Source organism: Fukomys damarensis, unplaced genomic scaffold, assembly GCF_012274545.1.
Source record: "Fukomys damarensis isolate Sample0158 unplaced genomic scaffold, DMR_v1.0_HiC HiC_scaffold_25, whole genome shotgun sequence".
Taxonomy (NCBI): Eukaryota; Metazoa; Chordata; class Mammalia; order Rodentia; family Bathyergidae; genus Fukomys; species Fukomys damarensis.
Genome location: NW_022900937.1, coordinates 10,527,872 through 10,546,654, shown reverse-complemented (window position 1 = coordinate 10,546,654; position 18,783 = coordinate 10,527,872). Strand labels below are relative to the sequence as shown.

At 43.3% G+C, this 18,783-nt stretch overlaps 1 protein-coding gene across 1 annotated transcript in view; it reads right to left on the bottom strand.

Annotated features, from left to right (window-relative positions):
- Positions 1–1,106: 1,106 nt before the first annotated feature.
- LOC104874245 (cingulin-like protein 1) overlaps positions 1,107–18,783 on the bottom strand; it is a 63,271-nt gene continuing 45,594 nt past the window's right edge. The window contains exons 5-8 of the mRNA XM_010641270.1: positions 12,306–12,407; positions 10,948–11,096; positions 9,153–9,288; positions 1,107–1,550 (exon numbers count right to left, since the gene is read on the bottom strand). Coding sequence (XP_010639572.1) covers positions 1,122–1,550; positions 9,153–9,288; positions 10,948–11,096; positions 12,306–12,407 — 816 coding nt within the window. The 3' untranslated portion in view covers positions 1,107–1,121. The remainder of the gene's footprint in view (positions 1,551–9,152; positions 9,289–10,947; positions 11,097–12,305; positions 12,408–18,783) is intronic.

Below are 18,783 nucleotides of genomic sequence, written 5' to 3'. Positions count from 1 at the left end.
GTGAATTACACAGCAAGAAAACTGAGCTAACACACAAAGGTCACCACGCAATGCCTCGGTCCTCCTGGGGAGTGCAGTCCCTGGTGGCAAAGGTTCTCCCACTACCTGCTTCCTCCCTCACCCACACACTTGGGACAGACCCAGGAAGGATTCTGCTGCCCACTAATGAGCCACCCAGGCTGTATCACATGACCTGGGGCTGTGACACGGAGACCGAGGGGGTGGCAGAAAAGAGAACCCCAGACAGGGAGCTCACTGCAGAGACCTGAAGCGTCTTCATCAGCACGTGAAGGCCACAGCAAGGACACCAGGCTGACACAGCAAGGCAAGGAGAAACAACAGATGGTGCCCCATCAAAGCCACAATGATTAAATCAGTTCTGTTTTTTCCCATCAAATTAAATCAAATCTCAAACAAAAGCTAAGACAGACAAATCAACAAGAGGCTTTTTTTAAGTGTCGCAAAGTTATAATAACCCTGAACAGACCCATTCCCAGACTTGTCACTGTTAGAACAAACAAACCCATCTCTCGCTTCTTGTCATCTGTGATTACCGTGACATAACTGAAAATCAGTGAGGCACAGTGGGGCTGAGTTGTCACTGTGGTTCGCACAGAATAAACAATACCAAGAGTACTTTCTTCAGCAGTTTTAACCTATATGTTACAGAAACTCTGAAAATTTTATATTCTGCAATTTCCCCCTTTCCCTAAAGAGGTGATGATATTTCAAAACATTTTCCCTTCCAAATATCGTTCTTCTCTTCCACAGACAATATGCGGCTTGCACCAAAAGACTTCAACATAATTTAATATATATTTGTAGAAGCCAAGAGTTCAATTACAAGAAAAATCACATTGGAAGGGTTTGAACAATTCAGCCAATTAGCCCACTCGTGACTTTGCTGAGAGCCTGAATTACTGCACAACAGGCTGCACATGGTCCAGGGGTACAGGCCAGGTGGGAGTGCGAGAGGATCCCGGACACCTGGGCCCGTCTGCAGCTCTGTCCTGCAGCAGAGTCTTGCCGTGCCCCAGGCCTCTGACTTGACCGCCACCTTCCGCTCTGCCAGGCAGGACACAAGTCGGGCCGCTCACCCTCACCTTCTGCGGTGCCTGTGCTTACACACTTACAAAGTCGCCAGAACCATGAAGCTTATGCTTTTTTAGCAAGCTCTGGCTCCGTGAGCAGATGAAACTGAGTCTCACTCCATAATTAAAAGGAGAGAAACTAGCCAGCACTGGTGTGGGAGAGGTGGTCTCAGCCCTGCCTCCGTCCCCCAGCCACACGCTGGGCCCCGTCCTGACCCCCTCTTGTCCCTGCCTCCGCAGACTCACCTTGGTCGCCTCCTCCACGCTCTCTCTCAGGGCCTGCAGCTCTGTGTCGTACTGCTCCTTCAGCCGGTCCATCTCCTGGTCGTGGCTGGAAACCTCTTCTTTCAGGGCACCCTTCAGGGCAGTGAGCTCACGCTCTCGCTTTCTCAAGAGATCTTCCAGCTCCTCTTTGGCAATGAGAAGATCGTGAAGGTCTCGCTTTGCCTGCAGAAGCTCCTAAGAGATGAAAGGGGACAGAGGGGTGAACAGTGGACATCTCTGCAGGTGGCTCCACCGGGGTTCCTCCAGGCCCCCCTCCCTCCGACCAACAGCCATGCCTGCCTTTCCTTCTGCCCCGCTCGGCTCCCATTCCTTTGGGCTGCTCTGTCTTAGCTTCTTTGAGACGTAATGTGAGGGAGGAAGGGGAAAGTGATTTAACTGCTATTGCTGTGAGGGAGCGTCAGGCCCTGCAGCTCACTTCACTCCTGCGTGATGTTCTGCTGTCTTTGCCATGACCCTGAGTGTGCTGCGGCCGCACAGGGCCACTCAGACCTCTTGGCCTTGCCTGCTTCCTACCCTGTGCACTCCACCCACATTCCATGTCCTCAGCACGACGGTTCCCCTCTCACTCGAGAGGAGCACGATATTCACATGTTCTCTTCCTTCACTGGCAAGAATGCACAAAGAAAGTCACCCAGCCGGGGCAACGGGCTCCATTTCAAATCCTATTACCTCCACCAAGTGCCTGGCCAGAGGCTTGGCCCTCCTGGGGCTGAACCGTCCCATCCCAGCCCCCCGGTGCTGCTCCAGCTCAGGGCGCAGCCTCCCTGGACACCTTCCCCCACTGATCTCCACTCTCCGTGGCACTCCAGGCCTCCCCACACAACCCTTCCCAGAGAAGCGAGTGTCCCCGCCAGCCTGCCCAGTTCTCACTCCGCCAGTTGTCTTCTGCCATTTTGTTCTTTCCCGTTGCCTTGCATCTTGGCTCCCAAGAAGCCCTGCCACCAAACCTTCTGAAAGAATTGCTTCTACTCACAGCCTCTGCGTCATGACCACCCTCTCACTCCTTACCTCCTCCTCTGTGACTGTGAGTCCCTGCCATGCTGAAACAGCCCTCCAAGGTCATGCTAAGCACCTCATCTTCCTGTCCTTGATCCTCCCCGCCCTCCACCTCAAGGTTCTCCCCGGCCTTGCAGTCCAAAGACCGCACGCTCTCCTGTCTTCTTCTCTTGGGCCATGTTTTCTGTGAGGATCTTTTCAGGCTTTTCTCTCCCTCTTTCAAAAAGCTCAGATGATCCCCAAGAAAGCAACTTCGCATTCTTTCTTCTCCCCTGACGAGCTCATCCATTTTTTCCAAACTATTAATTCTACAAATCTCCCTTCCTAGGCCGTCAGCTTCTTGTGATACCAATATAAAACCGGTTTATCATATTCTTGATGCAAGAATCGCGGTGTTAGGAGCATCTGTCTGATCTGGGAATTAGGTAACATGTGCAGCACAGCAAGGGTCTGGCGTGTCAGAGACCTGGACCCAGTCCATCCCCGCAGCGCAGCTCTGAGTAAGAATACGTGCTGTTCTCAGAGGCCCAAGAGACGGAGGGAGAAGGAAGAGAGGGAGGGGAAGAGAAGGATAAGTAGAAAGAATTAAGATGTGTTATGTACCTGTACCAACTTCTCACGATGAGTGTGATCACTATGTAATTCAAACATGGCATAATAAAAATAAAATAAAAAATAAACACACCCTGTTCTCTTTGGGGACATTGGCATGCAAGACAATAAGCTGCCCTCCACCAGGGATATGTGTCCCCACTGAGAGTACAGAAGCATTTGGTCCAACTAAATATGACTGACAGTGAAATCTCTCCACATTGCCTAGGAGATGTGGCTCCACTGAACCAGGGAGATCCCAGGATGGACTCCACAGCATAGGCTAAGGCTCGGCCATCCAAAATCCACCCAGCACACACTGACGAGCGCCAATGAAATTGCAGACCCATCTAGGTAGCTAGGGTGGCTCTAGCTCTTCCATACCAACATCTCACAAAGATACATCCTGTGCTGATATCTGTCAGTGGGGACACGGCTGCCATTGCCTGCTGAGGACAGAATCCCCACCCCTCCAGGGCTTCCTGCTCTTCTGGACCCTTCTGCTCTCAGCCTCTCAGAGCAGCCCTGGGACTCTGACCCTATTTCCTGCTCTTACTCTCACACATTTCTCAATTGTTTGGGCGATAAAGCAGTTCCTCTTCCCACACTTTTTTTTTTTTTAGAACATATCTGTGTTTCGCGTTGCCATGGTGGAGGTTTCTCTGGCCCATCCTACAGGCTGTTATCTGTTGCTTAAGTGGATTGCGCTGCACAAATCCAATCAGATTACATCTTGCGCTATCACGCAGTAGTCCTTGGGGCTTTCCAGAGCAGAGATTGAAAGGCACGGGAGGTTTCAGGAGTTTTCAAACACCTCTCTCCATGACCTCAGGGCTTAACTGTGTAAGTCAAAGAAGGAAAGAAAAATACAAAACTTCACAGTGTACATAAATATCAGGAGATGAATGTGCCTCTTTGTAGACTCCAATCATGGAAAGCTTTGGTTCTTTACAATCAGTGCTTCCTAAACCTGGATGTACTCAGTTCCACATGTGACAAGTAGCCAGGAGATTAAAAAAAGAAAGAAAGAAACCTAGTGTGCATGCATGTGTTTTGGAGGGGGACAGAAAAGTCGGCTGTGTTTGCTGCCTAATAAGAAACATGCTACACATTTCCAAAGACTCAAGACATCATTTCCAGATGACTCTTGGAGGAGATGAATATCACGCTGGAGTCTGAGTCACTGACATGCCTGGGATCCCCCGGCTCACAGACAGGCGAGCCACAGTGGTGAGGAGATCGGACTCCGACTCCCTTTGTCTTCACCACACAGACACACACTTGGGAGCAAAGAAAGGCCCTGGGGTTTGTCGGGTGTAAACAGAAGAGTGCGGTTTGGACAAGCCTGTGGGGAAGTCCGCCTTTGTAAACCAAAGCATAGACACGGAACCAGAACCCAAACGCCAAGAAGGAAGGAAAGCAGCCATCCAAGCAACAGCCGTAAGAGACAGGCACCTGCGTTCCAAACACTGCCTTGTCTCAGGTCCTCCGCTCAAAACGGAGGAAACATGGCCCGACCTCTTCCACACAAATGCCTCCCCGAAGTCCCAGGGGATCGGTGAAGATCGAATCACAGGTTTTGTCCCACAGTGATACCTGACAGCGAATCCTTAAGAATGCACCACAGTGGTCAAGAACCATGACCTTTCTTGTTGCTTCTTGTTCACATCTGCAGAATGTTCAGTAACATCGCATCAAGAGTAGTTTAGAGCTATATGAAAGGCCTCATTTCTGAGCACAAACTGTCCCTGGATCGATACAATTTCACAACCACAGGATTTCAGTAACACCAAATGTTGATAAATGCCAGAAATAAGACACTGCACGATCCAACGAGGGAGGCCCCATCTCAGTGTTGCAGGTACCACCGAGGATGGACATTGGGCCCTGGAAAAGCCCCTCTGTTGTTACTGACCCATTACCCTCAGAACGGAAGGTGCTGTGTTCACTGACAAAGAGAAATGGCTGAAAACTCCTTCTATGATCTTTTCTGTAGCGTGTTAAAAAATAATTTGAATAGCCGGGAATTTAGCTCAGTAGTTCTGCTGCCTGCTTTGCAAGCACAAGGTCCCAAGTTCGATCCTGGTACAAAAAAAGAAAAAAAAAATCAAGGCATAAAAAATAATTTGAATAATCTGAACCATCAACTCAACTACCAATTAAAAAAATCTGCCATGTTGTTGGTCAGTTATTTGACTTTTCTTAAGAAAACAATATTTTCTAGTAGTTTGTCCTTTTTTTCTTATAGGGTCTCACAGAGCCCAGGGTGGCCTCAAACTGGAGGCAATCCTCCTGCCTCAGCCTCCTGAGTACTGAGATTACAGGTATGTACCACCATGCCCAGCCTCATTTTATAAACTTTTTATTTTCCTAGTGTTATTTTATAGATTCCATATTGTTTTTTTAACAAAATGTGAAATATTAAAGGAGACTTCTGGGCTGGATAGCTCAGTGGTATAGCATATAGCATATAATCAGCTTATGTGAGGCTCTGAGAACAATCACCAGCACCAAAACAGAGAATCATGAAAGCTCTGGCCCATCAGGCAGGCTACCACACAAAGTATGGGGCCTGCAACCTTTTCTGACATTAAAAACCTTAAGGTTCAGTGTGTTTAAGAGTTTGTTCTAAGCCAAAAGCCATGGAAAACTTGGCCACAAGTATAATCTGTTATCAAATTCTCCCAGGCCAGTTTTTATTAAGATATGAATACATGGAAAGTGACGAGGTGATGGGGAGTATTTTATTAACACTGTAGAAACCATAGATCATGATTTAAATGTTGCTGACAAGTCAGTAGAAGCAGTGAGGGTGATTTCTTCCCCTTCCCGAGGGAAGAAAACCACTTAAGCCTTGAAGCTAACTGTGCCCCCAGCCCCTACATCCTCCTGCAAAGAGGTGGCAGCAGATGACTTAGCTCCTGTTAGGAAAGGGACAAACAACCTGGAGCCAGCAACTTCGGGAACACGGTAAGGAGAGACACACCTCAGGCTGAACACACAACGCCAACACCGAAACCCATGTCCTTATCCCCTGCACCAACGCAAGGAGCCAACAAGCTGGTTACTTCACCAGACTGTGTTCTGCAATACTTGTCAGTAGGTTGTGCTCAGATTGAAGTAGGCAGTTTGTTTTAGAATTGTACCTTCTTTACGGGATGACTTTTTAAAGTCATTTAAACACTGAAAATTATTTACCAGCTACATCGTTTTGCACATTGCTAGGCATGAAACGGGAAAGACACAAAGATGCTCTTTAATGAGCTGCTTAGAAGAAAGAGACAAATACTGAAATAGAAAGCAGTCAAGTGGGCTAAAATGGAGAGAGAATCTTACCCTAAGGGCAGCCAACAGTTTCAGGTTTTGGTGACTAAGGAAAATCAGTAACTCAGGAGAATTCCCAGGAGCTAAGACACATCTTCCTTTCAGAGCCAATGAAGGAATCGGAGAATACAACTGAATCTTGTCTTCTGATTGAATTTGTTTGTGAAGCTATTCATACTGAAAGTCAGGATCTCTTCAGGGGCACCATTTTTGAGGCTGTATCCTCAGGAAATTTTTACATGTAAAGATAGATGTAAACCATGCTCACCACAGGACTGGTTCATAATTAGAAAATAAGAAAAATATAGAATTGTAACTGGGCAGATTGTGGTCTATCATCCTAAAAATTAACTCGGAAGGTAGTATAAACAAGGAAAATGTTTCTGACGTGTTCACTTTGAAAAGCAGGTACCAAAAGTGTAGCGACTCTGGCTGTCCCAACAGGATATAAAGATGGGGTGGGTGAAACCTGCCATTGGTAGGGAGGCAAATGGAAAATGCTGACAAAAAGGAATCCCTTAGATAGTAAGAAAATGCATGTGTGTGCATTGTTTCAAAATTTCATTTGAGGTTATAACACTTCACAGATAAATATTTTCCAAGCCCCATCTTAACACACTTTGCCCTCGTAACTCTGAGCCCTAAGGAAGGTCGGGCTGTTAGAAGTGACAGAACGCCACAAATGTGATGCAGTGCATGAAATCATTTGATAAAGAGAAACACCGGGCGGTGAGGAAGTTCTCACTAGAGACCAGAAGAAGGTTCTCTAGAAAATGGCTCTCTTGCGCCCATGTGAAAAACAAATTCATGTGTCCTCGTGCTGTGTGGCTTCCACTCTGCAGTCAGCCTTGCCAGGTCACAGGGACCAGAAAGGCCCAGTTCCGCACAGGAGGAACTAAAATCCTTCCTGGGGAATTATTTAAAAAATAACCCAGAAAAAGGAGAGAAAACAGTTGACAACTGAGACTTAAGGAAGATTCAGGAACTTATGAGACAGAGACTTTTAACCCCAAAAAAGGGACAAAGAAAGCACCTAAACCCCAAGGGAAAAGCAGTAGAACATTAAATACTGACAAGGATCCTTTGATTTTTACTTGTTTCTGTGGAGAAAGGGGAGGGATTTTTGTTCTAAATTACATATCAGTTATTTATTGGGTTGTTTCTACACCAAAGCTTACAAAGAAATATACTTCAAAACTATGTAAAAATGATAATATCATGGAATAGCAAATATTAGAATGGATGTAGAGATAATAGAAAGATAGACAGGCAGACATATTTTGGATTTGTTTTTGTTTGTTGAGACTGGCTCTCCCTATGTAGTTCAGGGTGGTCTTGAACTCATTCTGTAGCCCAAGCTGGCTTGAATTCATATTGATCCTCCTGTCTCAGCCCCCCTAATACTGGGACAATAGGCATGCACCACCACACCCCTAGCCCGACCATCAGCAATGAATATAGATGTTCAAAATCAACATTTTTTTTCTCTTTAATCATTTCATATCTTACACCACAGCAGGCTGGTAATTGACTCAGGAAAGAGAAGACAAGGGTCTTTGACAAACCCCATAATAATTATCAATTGCTAGGTGGAGTAGAAAGAGTCAACCTTATCCGCCGACTCAGATTTAAAAGACAGAAATATTTAAGGTCTCTTCTGAGTAGAAGGCAGATGGACAGCCTGGGTACAGAGAGAATGGACTGATTTGGGCTGGGGATTTAGCTCAGTGGTTCCACTGTCTGCCTCATAAAGTACAAGGTCATGAGTTCGATCCCCAGTACCAAAGAAAAATAGGAAAGAAAATAGATGTATTCATTCATTCACCTCCCCCATCATAGATCCATCCAATCATCCACCAGAAATGTGCTGATTGACACATAACCTAGGCACTGAGGAGCATACAGTCTTGTGGGGCCTTAGAAAATAAAAATTTAAGCATTAATACCATCTCTTTTTTTTTTTTTCTGGTATCTGGGATCAACTCGGGACTTTGTACTTGCCAGGCAGAGATGGTGCCACTGAGCTACATCCCTGGCAATTGATACAATCTTAATATTTGTTCATAAACACCATATTCATACAGTATTCTCATCCAAAGTTGAGCCTGAATTTATGAGTGTTTAGATTTTAATTTCTAATTTGCTAAAGATACAGGGGGTATGGAACAAGTTCACGGACACCATAATAAGGAAACAATCAGACAAGTCTAGAAGGTGGGCAAAGCTTTAGTTTCTTCACAAGCTCAGCAGAATGGTAGAAAGGGCAAGGAGTTGAGGATGGGGCAGGAGGAGCTACAACGATAAATGAAACCTGAGGTACTGAACAGGGAAAGCAATCGCGAATCCTGATTAGATTCTGGCTTAGGGTAAGAAAACACAATTACAAAAATATGCCTGGAAGACAATTAGAAAATTCTGAATAAGGATTGAGATTGGAAGTGTTATTTCTGAATACATAATAAAAATTAATTTTTAGGTCTAATCATGGTATTGTAGCTATGTAGGAAATTTCCCTCATTTTTTTCAAAGACATATGCTGAAAATTTGGGGAGTGAGATATGGTGTTGTCTGTAATTTGCTTTGGAATACTCCAGTAAACAGACATAAGTAGAAGGATGAGTGGATGCATACATAAGTTAATATGACAAAATAGAGGCAACCACTGGATCCCTGCTGGACATCTATGAGTGTTGATGTACTATTCTTTCCACGTTTCCCCGCGGTTGAAAATTTACTTAAGCCAATGCTTACAAACAATAAGTTTTGGTACTCTCACTGAATCTGACCACAGGAGCTCACATGCACCCTGTCTCCACCCCGTCCTCTCCAGAGATGGAGCCAGTCCCCAGACCCACAGCCCCTCACCTCAATCAGAGCTGCCTTCTCCCTGTCCTCTGCCTGCTTGGCACTGTCCAGTTCATCGTGCATCTCTGAGAGCTGGTCCTGCAGATCCCTGATCTCGGTCTGGTGCTGTTCCCGCTCCATCTTCACCTGGAAGAGCCTGGCAGGAGAGGCAGCCATCAGACACTTCGATCCCCTGACCTTGATCTTCAGACAGTCACCCCGAGGGACCCAAAGCCCTAGGGAGCCTCCTGGTCTCCATCCTGCCCTGAACAAGAAATCGCCAGCCTGCAAGGACCTCTGGTAAGAACTAATCTTCCCAAGACATCAGATGAGAACTCAAACCAGCAAATGGGAAAGGCTATGAAGATACTCTCCCCAAAAGGAAACATAGGGTACTAAATAAAGTCTGGACACTGAAAATGAGAAAATGATACACACAAAACAATTGTTGATATTTTTTCACCGAAGTCACCACATCCTCCGCTACCCAGTAACTGCATCCATGAAACACTGGCAGGGCTGAGTGGGTGCACAAAAACTGTGTTAGAAACGTGATCTGACAAGGAAAAGCTTGCCAACCACACTTGCAATTCCTGTACCTTTTGAGCTTGGAAGTTCTTTACCAGACCCTCGATTTTCTGATTTTTTTTCTTACTAATTTATTTTCTGAAATTAATTTCTATGAAGGTTTTATTTTTATTGTTATTAAAGTTTTTATTTTACTTGTACATGGTTGCAGCTCATGTAGTTTACAACCATCTAGGTGTATAACAATGGTATTGTAGCTATGTAAGAAAATTCCCTCATTTTTTTCAAAGATATATGCTGAAAATTTTGGGAGTGAGATATGGTGTTGTCTGTAATTTGCCTTGAAATACGTCAGTAAACAAACATAAATAGAAGGATGAGTGGATAAATAAATGAAGTTAATATGACAAAATAGTGACAACCATTAGATCTGTGTTGGGGATGTACATATTAAAGCTTGTTTATTTCTTTTTTTTAAAATTCTTTCCCTTTTCCCCCTTCTCCCTCCTTTTCCCCATCCCACTTTTTATTCTTCTTGACATGATTTGTCCTAGCTCACATTATAGCATATAATGTTCACATTAATGGGGTATTATAGGTTCCTGTACATGGCATATCTTTATTCTTCTTATTTCACCTTCCCTTACTCCTCACCCCTCACTCTTGTTCCCTTGGACCACTTCCCTATTGTCTATAAATGTTTTAAAAGCAAAAATATTCCACCATCACAATCACAAGGACAGCTAAATCTTTATTACTCAATATCCTAGTCTTCCTGATTTCCTCCCTCCAAGCCACTCCAGCTTGACCTTCCACTAAAGGATCCTGTCTCATCCGTAGGGCTTCAGAGCACTTTGTATTTTCAGACCTTAGTTTCAGATCTTTTGCCAGAGATAATACAGTGGCAGCCAGCTTAGACTTGACTTTCCTTCTCTGTTGACTGAGGCAAGCTGGGAGACCAGAAGGCACGTGACACAAGCTTGTTGGAGGCAGAGCCTAGGCTCCTAACATCTGTCCTTAAATGCCTCTCCTCAGAGTCCCCACTTCTTATTCACTTTCCATGAGATACACTTTGAGGAGTGACTACAAGATTATAAAGAATTTTAGCGACTATCAGCCTTCCATACACACCTGCCTGCAGCTGTAACTCACTTCACAGTTTCACAGGGATAAGCGGGAAAAGAAGGGTACGCAGTCCCAGTAAACATCAAGGGGCTGGGTCACCAGAACAAAGGGTCTGGCTGCATTTGATGTGCGAACGTGGACAGGTCAGGGCTGGGGTACTCACTCCTCCAGGCTCTTCTGAAGCTCAGCCTCGCTGTCCTCCAGACGCTGCTGCAGTGCAGCACTGTCCTCCGCCCGCCTGTCCAGCTGGCTCTGCAGCTCTTCCAAGTCAGCTCTCAGGCGATCTCTCTCTTCTTGGATGTTCTGCTGGTTCTAACATGAATCAGTATGATTTCAAAGTCCCTCCATGGCACATTAACATGACCCCATAGAAGCCCACTTCTAGACTTTAAGGAACTCTTTTCTGCTGCACTTACTGTATTAAACAACTTAATCAAATTATATACCTAAGGTATAAGAGTACATGACTAGAGAGAATATATAAATATTTATATTTAATGAATTATAACACTCCCAGAAAACATAGCTAAACTATTGTATAGGTGGTACTTTTGGGAGGTGGCTGGATCGTGGGTATGTGATACTGGATTATGGCTTTGTGGTAACTGGATTAGTCTACTGATTTGTTTAGCATAGTTCTAAGTGTGGATGATGGGAAACCCCACCCTGGATAGTAGGTGGCACCACCCAATAGGCTCATCGCCTGGATGGGACAAAAGGGAAAGGAAGGCTCACTGCTGGCTACTTCCTGCCTGCCCTGCTATGGACTGTTTCTCCTCTGCCATGCACTCCTGCCATGCTGCCCTGCCTTGGAACCAGTGGACTATAAACTGAAAGCTCTACAAATTGTGAGCTAAAATAAATCTGTCCTCCTTTAACTTGTGGGCATTGTCAGGTATTGTGTCCCAATAATGAGAAAGTAACCAAGACAGATTTAAATATACATGAATGTTTAAAATTTTTAAAACTTAGTACAATAAAAAAACACATTGCTATCAACCACTGCAAAATATTCCTCCCTCTTTAAACACACTTATCTCATGGTCCTTGCCACTTTCTAAAGCTGTTCCAGAAGTTCTCTTTTGTGAGTGTCTTTATAAGTTGTGATCAAAAATACAGTGAATACTGCTGCCAAGTGCCAGCCAACAGAAAGGAACACTCATAAATAGATCATAATGTGTTCCGTGATCTGGCACCATGAACTTCTAGCTTTTCCCCAAAGTTAAAATGACCATAAAAGGTGAATGTTTAGAATCAATTCAGGAAACTGAGGAAGCTACGATAGGGTAACTAAAGACACTATCCAAGCAAACAATTCCTCTATGCATTCGTTACTTAAAAAAAAAAAAAATTCTTTGGATACCAGCAGTTCAGTGCATAGGAATTTACTCAGTGATGAAAGGAATGTCTCTTTTGTAGAGAAAAAAAATGGTTTTCACTTCACCTGAGCATCTCAATGTGCTTAAAATATTCTTTATCTAACAAGACTGAAATGAAAAAAGTAAGAGGAAAACCAGATACCTTGACCTCTAGTTGAAGCTGCCGCTGAAGTTCAGCCACTTCTGAGGTCAATTTCTTTTTTTGTTCCAGCAGATCTTTGACTTCAGATGAGGAGCTAGTAGCCTGCAATTAATTGCAAAGATATTCTAATTTACATATCCATGATGCTTTATTTCAATTCTCTCCCCGCAAATATAGTCAGAGTAGTAATACTTAAGGCATAATACCATCTCAAGACTCCATTCAAATATTAACCCCTACAGAACTTTCTCTGAATTCACATAATCATTCTGGCCTCCTGGGGATACCAGTGAACTGTATTTTACATCATTTACCATAGTCAGAAGGATTATTTCATCTGATTTCTCAACACCATTCAAATATGACTAAAATTTGGATAGATGATATACTTGCTGGAGGTCCTTAAAGTATTCTGTAGAGCAGTATGAAATATGAAGGTATTAAATTCAGTATAAGCAAAACTTATGGGCTTTTCCATAATAAATTCTGGATTCCAGTCTACAGAAATCACTGGCTAGGCCAGGGATTAGCTCAGTGGCACACACCTGCCTCCCAAGCACAAGGTCCTGAGTTCCATCCCCAGTACCAGAAAGGGGAGGGGTGATCACTGATTAAGAAAAAATCAGCAACAAAATCTTCTTGTAAGTAAACTGAGAAAGAAATACTTTTCTTCAACAGTGGCACAACATGGTTTAGCTTCCGTGATTCTTAGAAGTACTTTGAGAATTACTACCTTAGATTATGTACTTTGAAGCCATGTTTCATTCACCTTCATATCTACAGAACCCAACACTTCTCTGACATTCAATAAAATCTCAGTTAATGATTTCTGGAATCCTGACTGTAGTCATAATAGAGTAGCTGACCTCAGATTTAGTCTTCCAGCAAAGACTATGAAAGCTACACAAAATACATAACTGTTTACAGGCACCGAAAGCCAAATAACAGAGGATTATAATCTAAAAAGGGAAGAGGTCATTGACGCATCTTCCCTAGGCTTTCCAAGACCACACTTCCAAACCATAGTATACAGTAAAATTTGAAAAGCCCAAACAACATTATTTGGAAATTACAAATTAAAACAATAACATATTACTATATAAAAAAATACACCATTGCCAAGAGGGTTTTTTAAATAAAACAATAAGACATTAGTATGCCCTGATCAGAATACCCAAAACCCAAAGTACTGAAAACAACAACTGCTGCAAGGATATGGAATAAGACTGTTTCACTGTTGGTAGAAATAAAAAGTGCTGCAGCTACTTTGGAAATCTGGTCATTTCTTACAAACCTAAGCATGTTCTACCGTATGATCCAGCAGTTACATTGCTTGGCACTTACCCAAATAAGGTGAAAACGCCCATGTACACAAAAACCTGTACATGAGTGTTTATAGAACCTTTGTTCACAATTGACAAAATCTGAAAGTAACCATGATGTCTGAAGTAGGTTAATGGATAAACTGTGCTATGGCAAATATTACTCAACCCTAAAATCAAATGGGCTATCCATCATGCCATTAAAAGGCACAAGAGAAATGACCATTACTAAGTTAAAGCGGCCAATATAAAAAGGCTATATGCTATATGATCCCAAATACGTAACATTCTGGAAAAGGTAAAACTACAGGCAGTTAAAAGATTCCTGTTTGTTACAGAATGGGGGAAGGAAGGACAAGCAAAGTATAAAGGATTTTTAAGACAGCAAAATTACTCTGCTCGATACTATAATAGTGGATACATGTCATTATTCATTGTCCAGAAGCCAAGAGAAAGCACAATACCAAGAGTAAACTAGATGTAAATGCTGGACTTCAGGCCATAGCAATGGATCAGGGCAGGTCCACTGATTATAACAATGTAACAGTCTGGGGAAGGACGTGAGTAGGGAAAGGGAAATCTGTACTTTCCACTCAATTCTTCTGTGAATCTAAAGCTTCTCTGACCAAAAAAAAAAAAAAAGTTTATTAATTTTTAAGAGGGAAAAAAATCCCAATGGATAGAGGCAGTTCACTGATGAAGGAAACAGAAACTGGTATTTAGAGATGGTAAGGAGAGAGGTTTCAGGGTTAGGGTACTGGGGAGGTGAAAGCACCACAGAAGCAGCTCCAAACTCTAGAAAAAACAAAATACTCCTTGGATCCTTGGATGGTTCCTAAGTTGTATTATGAGCAGGGAAAGATTCAAGAAGGCCAGCATAACCAAGCTATCTATAAGGAGGCAAAGAAACCAACAGAAACTTCAGACTGCACAAAGCTAGGAAGCACTAGAGTTCCAACTTAGCCAACATAGAGAAATCCTAGAGGATATGCTGCCACTCATTTGAGACTGAAGAAAAGAATAGGGGCTGAGCCACAGGAAGAAGGGCTAAAACTTGACCCACCCACAATAGCAATGCCTAAAACAGCCAAGCACATGGCATGAAGGTCACATGCAGATCATCAAAATGACTAAGAAAGTTCTACACTCTTGAAAGGGTGATAATACAATCCAGGACACCTGTAACTTGTCACAGATGTCAGAGATGACCCAGACACAGAAGTTAGCAGATAAGGACTTCAGAAGAAATATGGAGAACAGTTTTTATACAAAGGAAATCATGGATGAAATGATTTTCATGCATACTTAGATTCCATAAATATAATAAAATAGACATTCTAGAATAGCCACACACAATATCTGAAATTTAAGAACTTTTTAGATTATGGTTCTTGAAAGAATTAGCCTTAAAAGAGGATAAAGAAGATGCTTTTTTTTTTTTGGAAGATCCTTTTAAAGACATCTTAATGAGCCTTAAAAGAAGGCTACCATAGCCAGAAAATAAGATTATTGAATTTAAAAGTTCAATAGAAAATATACAGAATATCTGATACCTCAAAGGGGACACACACACATTACTCACACACCCCAAAACATCCACCCACCCCCACACACACATGGACAGGGAACATGAGATATGCAGGTTATCATCAAAAGTGCTAGACACATAACTAGAGTCTGAAAAAAGCTCAGAGAAAATGGAAAAGAAGCAATATGCAAAGAAACAATGGCCAAGAATTTTCAAATCTGATGAATGCCAGCAATCCATCATCAATTCAAGAACACGATGAACCTCAAGTAGGATAAATATAAGAAAAATCACATTTAGGCACATTATAACTAAACATTTTTAAATTGAAGATAAAATATTCCAAGCAGCCAGAGATAAAAGACACCTCCTGTTCATCAGGACAACAGGAAGATGGACGCCTGGCTTCCCAGTGGTGTCCTCAGGGCCAAAAGACCAATCAATGCTTCTCAAGTCATGAAGCAAAACAACACTTGCCAAACTTTCCTCAAAAATGAGAGTAAATGTAAGATATGCTCAAATAACACTGAGCAGAAAAGTACTGTGGGATACAATAGGAAAGTTCTCCAGGATGGAAGAAAACAGTCCTAAATGGAAACACTGGAGTACAAAGAAATGAACAGCACTGGAAAGGAAATAAATCTAAGTGAAAGATATTCACGATCCTGACAGAATAGAACACTGCTGGGAGGAGGTAAAGACATAAACAACTGAGTAGGAAGCTCACATGCATGAACAAGAATACCAATAATGCTAAGATATCAGTTCTACCAAACATATTCATACAAGCAGTACAGCCTCAATCAAAATTGCTGAAGATTCTCACCTCTTCTTGGTGGAAACTGACCAGTTAATTCTAAAGCCTATATGGAAAGACAAAAGACATAGACTAGCCAAGGCAGTCTTGAGGAAGAAGAAAGTTGGAAGACGAACATTACAGTACTAGACTTCAAGGCTTATTCTAAAGTTCTGGTAATTAAATCTTCATGGTACTAACACTGGAGAGGCCAGTAGACCAACAGAATGGAAAAGAGACTAAGTGTTAGCAAGGGCAAAGTGACCAGAACTCAGGGCGCTGCAGCAGGAGGTACAGCATGGATTGCTTCGAAGGCTTTCTAAAACCACTGGTGGTATTTACGAGCCAAACCTAGGCCTACTTTATGATCCATCAAATTCACTCCTAGGTTTATACTCAAGAGAAATGCATGAATACGTTCCCAAGAAAAACCATGTACAATAATACTCATGGTAGATTTTTTTCCCAATACCTCAAAACCAGAAATGTCCAAGAAGATGGTGATCACTGACACAACAGACCACTTCAGATCAACGAAACAGGTCACTGCGAATACAACATGAGTGAATCTCACTGAGATAGCACTGAGGAAAAGAAGGTGGAAGCGTAAGAACACAAATCCTCACTTTTTATTTATATAAATTGCAAGAAAGGGAAAACTAATCCAGGTGACAGAAGTTAGAAGATGATTACCTCCAGAGAGGAAACCAGGGTGGTGGGAATACTGACCTTTGATCTGAGTGGTATTTGCATGGATGCAAACCTATGTTAAAAATTCACTGAAACGTGCAATTAAGATTTGTGCAACTCACTGTGTATTACACTCCAATAAAACAATGTAAAAATAAATATCTTCTGCAGACACATCTGTTGCCTGAGGTTATACCCACAGCCCTGTCCCTGTGCTCCCAGGAATTACTGTGCTATTGTTCTCAGTGAGACTGCTATCCCTCACACTCGGCCTGGGCCTGCCAGCAAGTAGTAAAATAAACATATTTAAGCTAAACTGGCTTCTTTTTGATGCTATATTTCCAAGCTGAAGAGAAACATTATAAAGAGAGACATAATTCAGGAGAGTCTACTAGAAAATATCTCTGATCTGAGCATGAATATTAATGGGTCTCATTTTTCTCCTTCCATGGAATAAGAGGATGATGTTCTCCAAAGGATTTGGCTAAAATCCCACAGTAAAGTGGTTAGATAACTACAGCTATGTGAGAGGAAGAGATAGGAGCATAAATCAGTGCTACAGGAGACAGCGTCGTGGCTTGGATGTCGAGGAATCCAGGTGTGGGTTGTATGTGATAAACTTTCCACCTGTCCCACAGAAGGGATGAGAACTGAGAAGCAAAAACACAGGACCCGCAATTTCCTTAGGCAAAATGAAAACAATCCATTTTAGAAATCTAAATCCAACTCAGCGGAGGAAATCGCGCACTGTTCTTTGCCAAACAAAAACCCTCCCTGCTTTGCCATTTCTGAAAATGGCTTCAGTCTGTACAGAGAGTGTTCTGACATTCTCTCCTAGGGAATCGCTTAACAGGCCCCAAACAGATAAAACTGCGAAACCCCTGCCAGCAAATAATCGGATGCAGAACCTGAGACAGAGAAAAGGGGGCAAAAACTTGTGGGCAATTAAAGTCATAGCTGCCTCATTCCACCTTCTCATCCCTGCCAGGCTTGGAAGCAGCTTCACAGCTCTCTCCCTTCCTCTAATCTGACCTCTCTCCAAAGCTACAAAAGGAACAAACTGTTCCAAACGCAACGGTAGTCATGCCTGTGTCGAATCCACTGACAGAAGCCCATCCCCTGCATGGAAATGGGGACCTCTCTCATAATCTCCAAGGTCCTTCTTACCCGGCTCTTCCTCCCTCACCCTGGCTCTACGTTCTGGCTGCATTAATGACCCCCATCATGTTCCTTCATGCTTCCCTTGACCTAGAACACCCTGCCTTCCCTTCTTCTCACAGAGAGCTCCACCATCTTTTGGGACACCTTTAATTAGTGTCACTGTCTGGAGAAGCGCTGCTCTGACTTCCTCAGAGTGAGCTGGCTGCGCCAGGCCCCTCACCCACAACGACAGCTTCAACACTAAAGCTGCAGGCTGTGTTCTCCCCAAGAGAAATCAAGTAAACAAGAAGCAAGAACCACAGTGATGATTTGGACCGAAGAGTTTCACCAATAACTACTAAGCTGATTTTAAGGGCTACATAGAGCTCCTCAAGTCTGCACAAGCAAGCTACAGGACTCGAAGATTCCCCGTGGGCATGGTAGGCGTGCGCAAACACACGAGGCATGGTCCTGGGCTAGCTGAGGGGCAAAGGAGCCCTAAACACAAAAGAATATGTAAGACCTAAAAATGTCCTCTGTGCATGTTTCCAGAGCTACAAAGCAGCTACTGACAGACTCCCTACTCCTGGCTCCAGGTACAGTAGCATCTCCTCTTTCCCTCCAGGCAGATCTCCCTGGCAGGGAAAGGGAAGCTACGCTACCAAGAACTGAGTCCTAACAAGTGGTACAGGATCGAGGAGCAAGTGTTCTGCTCTGCTCTTTGAAGTGCTGCTTTGTTTCAGGGCACAAACTGTGCTAGCACATGGTAGGTGTTTCTCAGTCATGAGATCACCCCCTAAAAATCTCTAAGCCCCAACTCATATTCAGCAAATCAATTAAACAGGCAGTTTGGAAAGAGCACTTGGTGTCACTCCACTTCTTCCCTCCCTGGGAGCCTGGCTTCACCAGTGTTGGCCTTTTTTTCTTTTCTCTCTCTTCCTTTCTTTCTTGTTTTCTTTCTTTCTTTGGGTTGTTTTTTGTGGGGTGTTTTTTTTTTTTTTT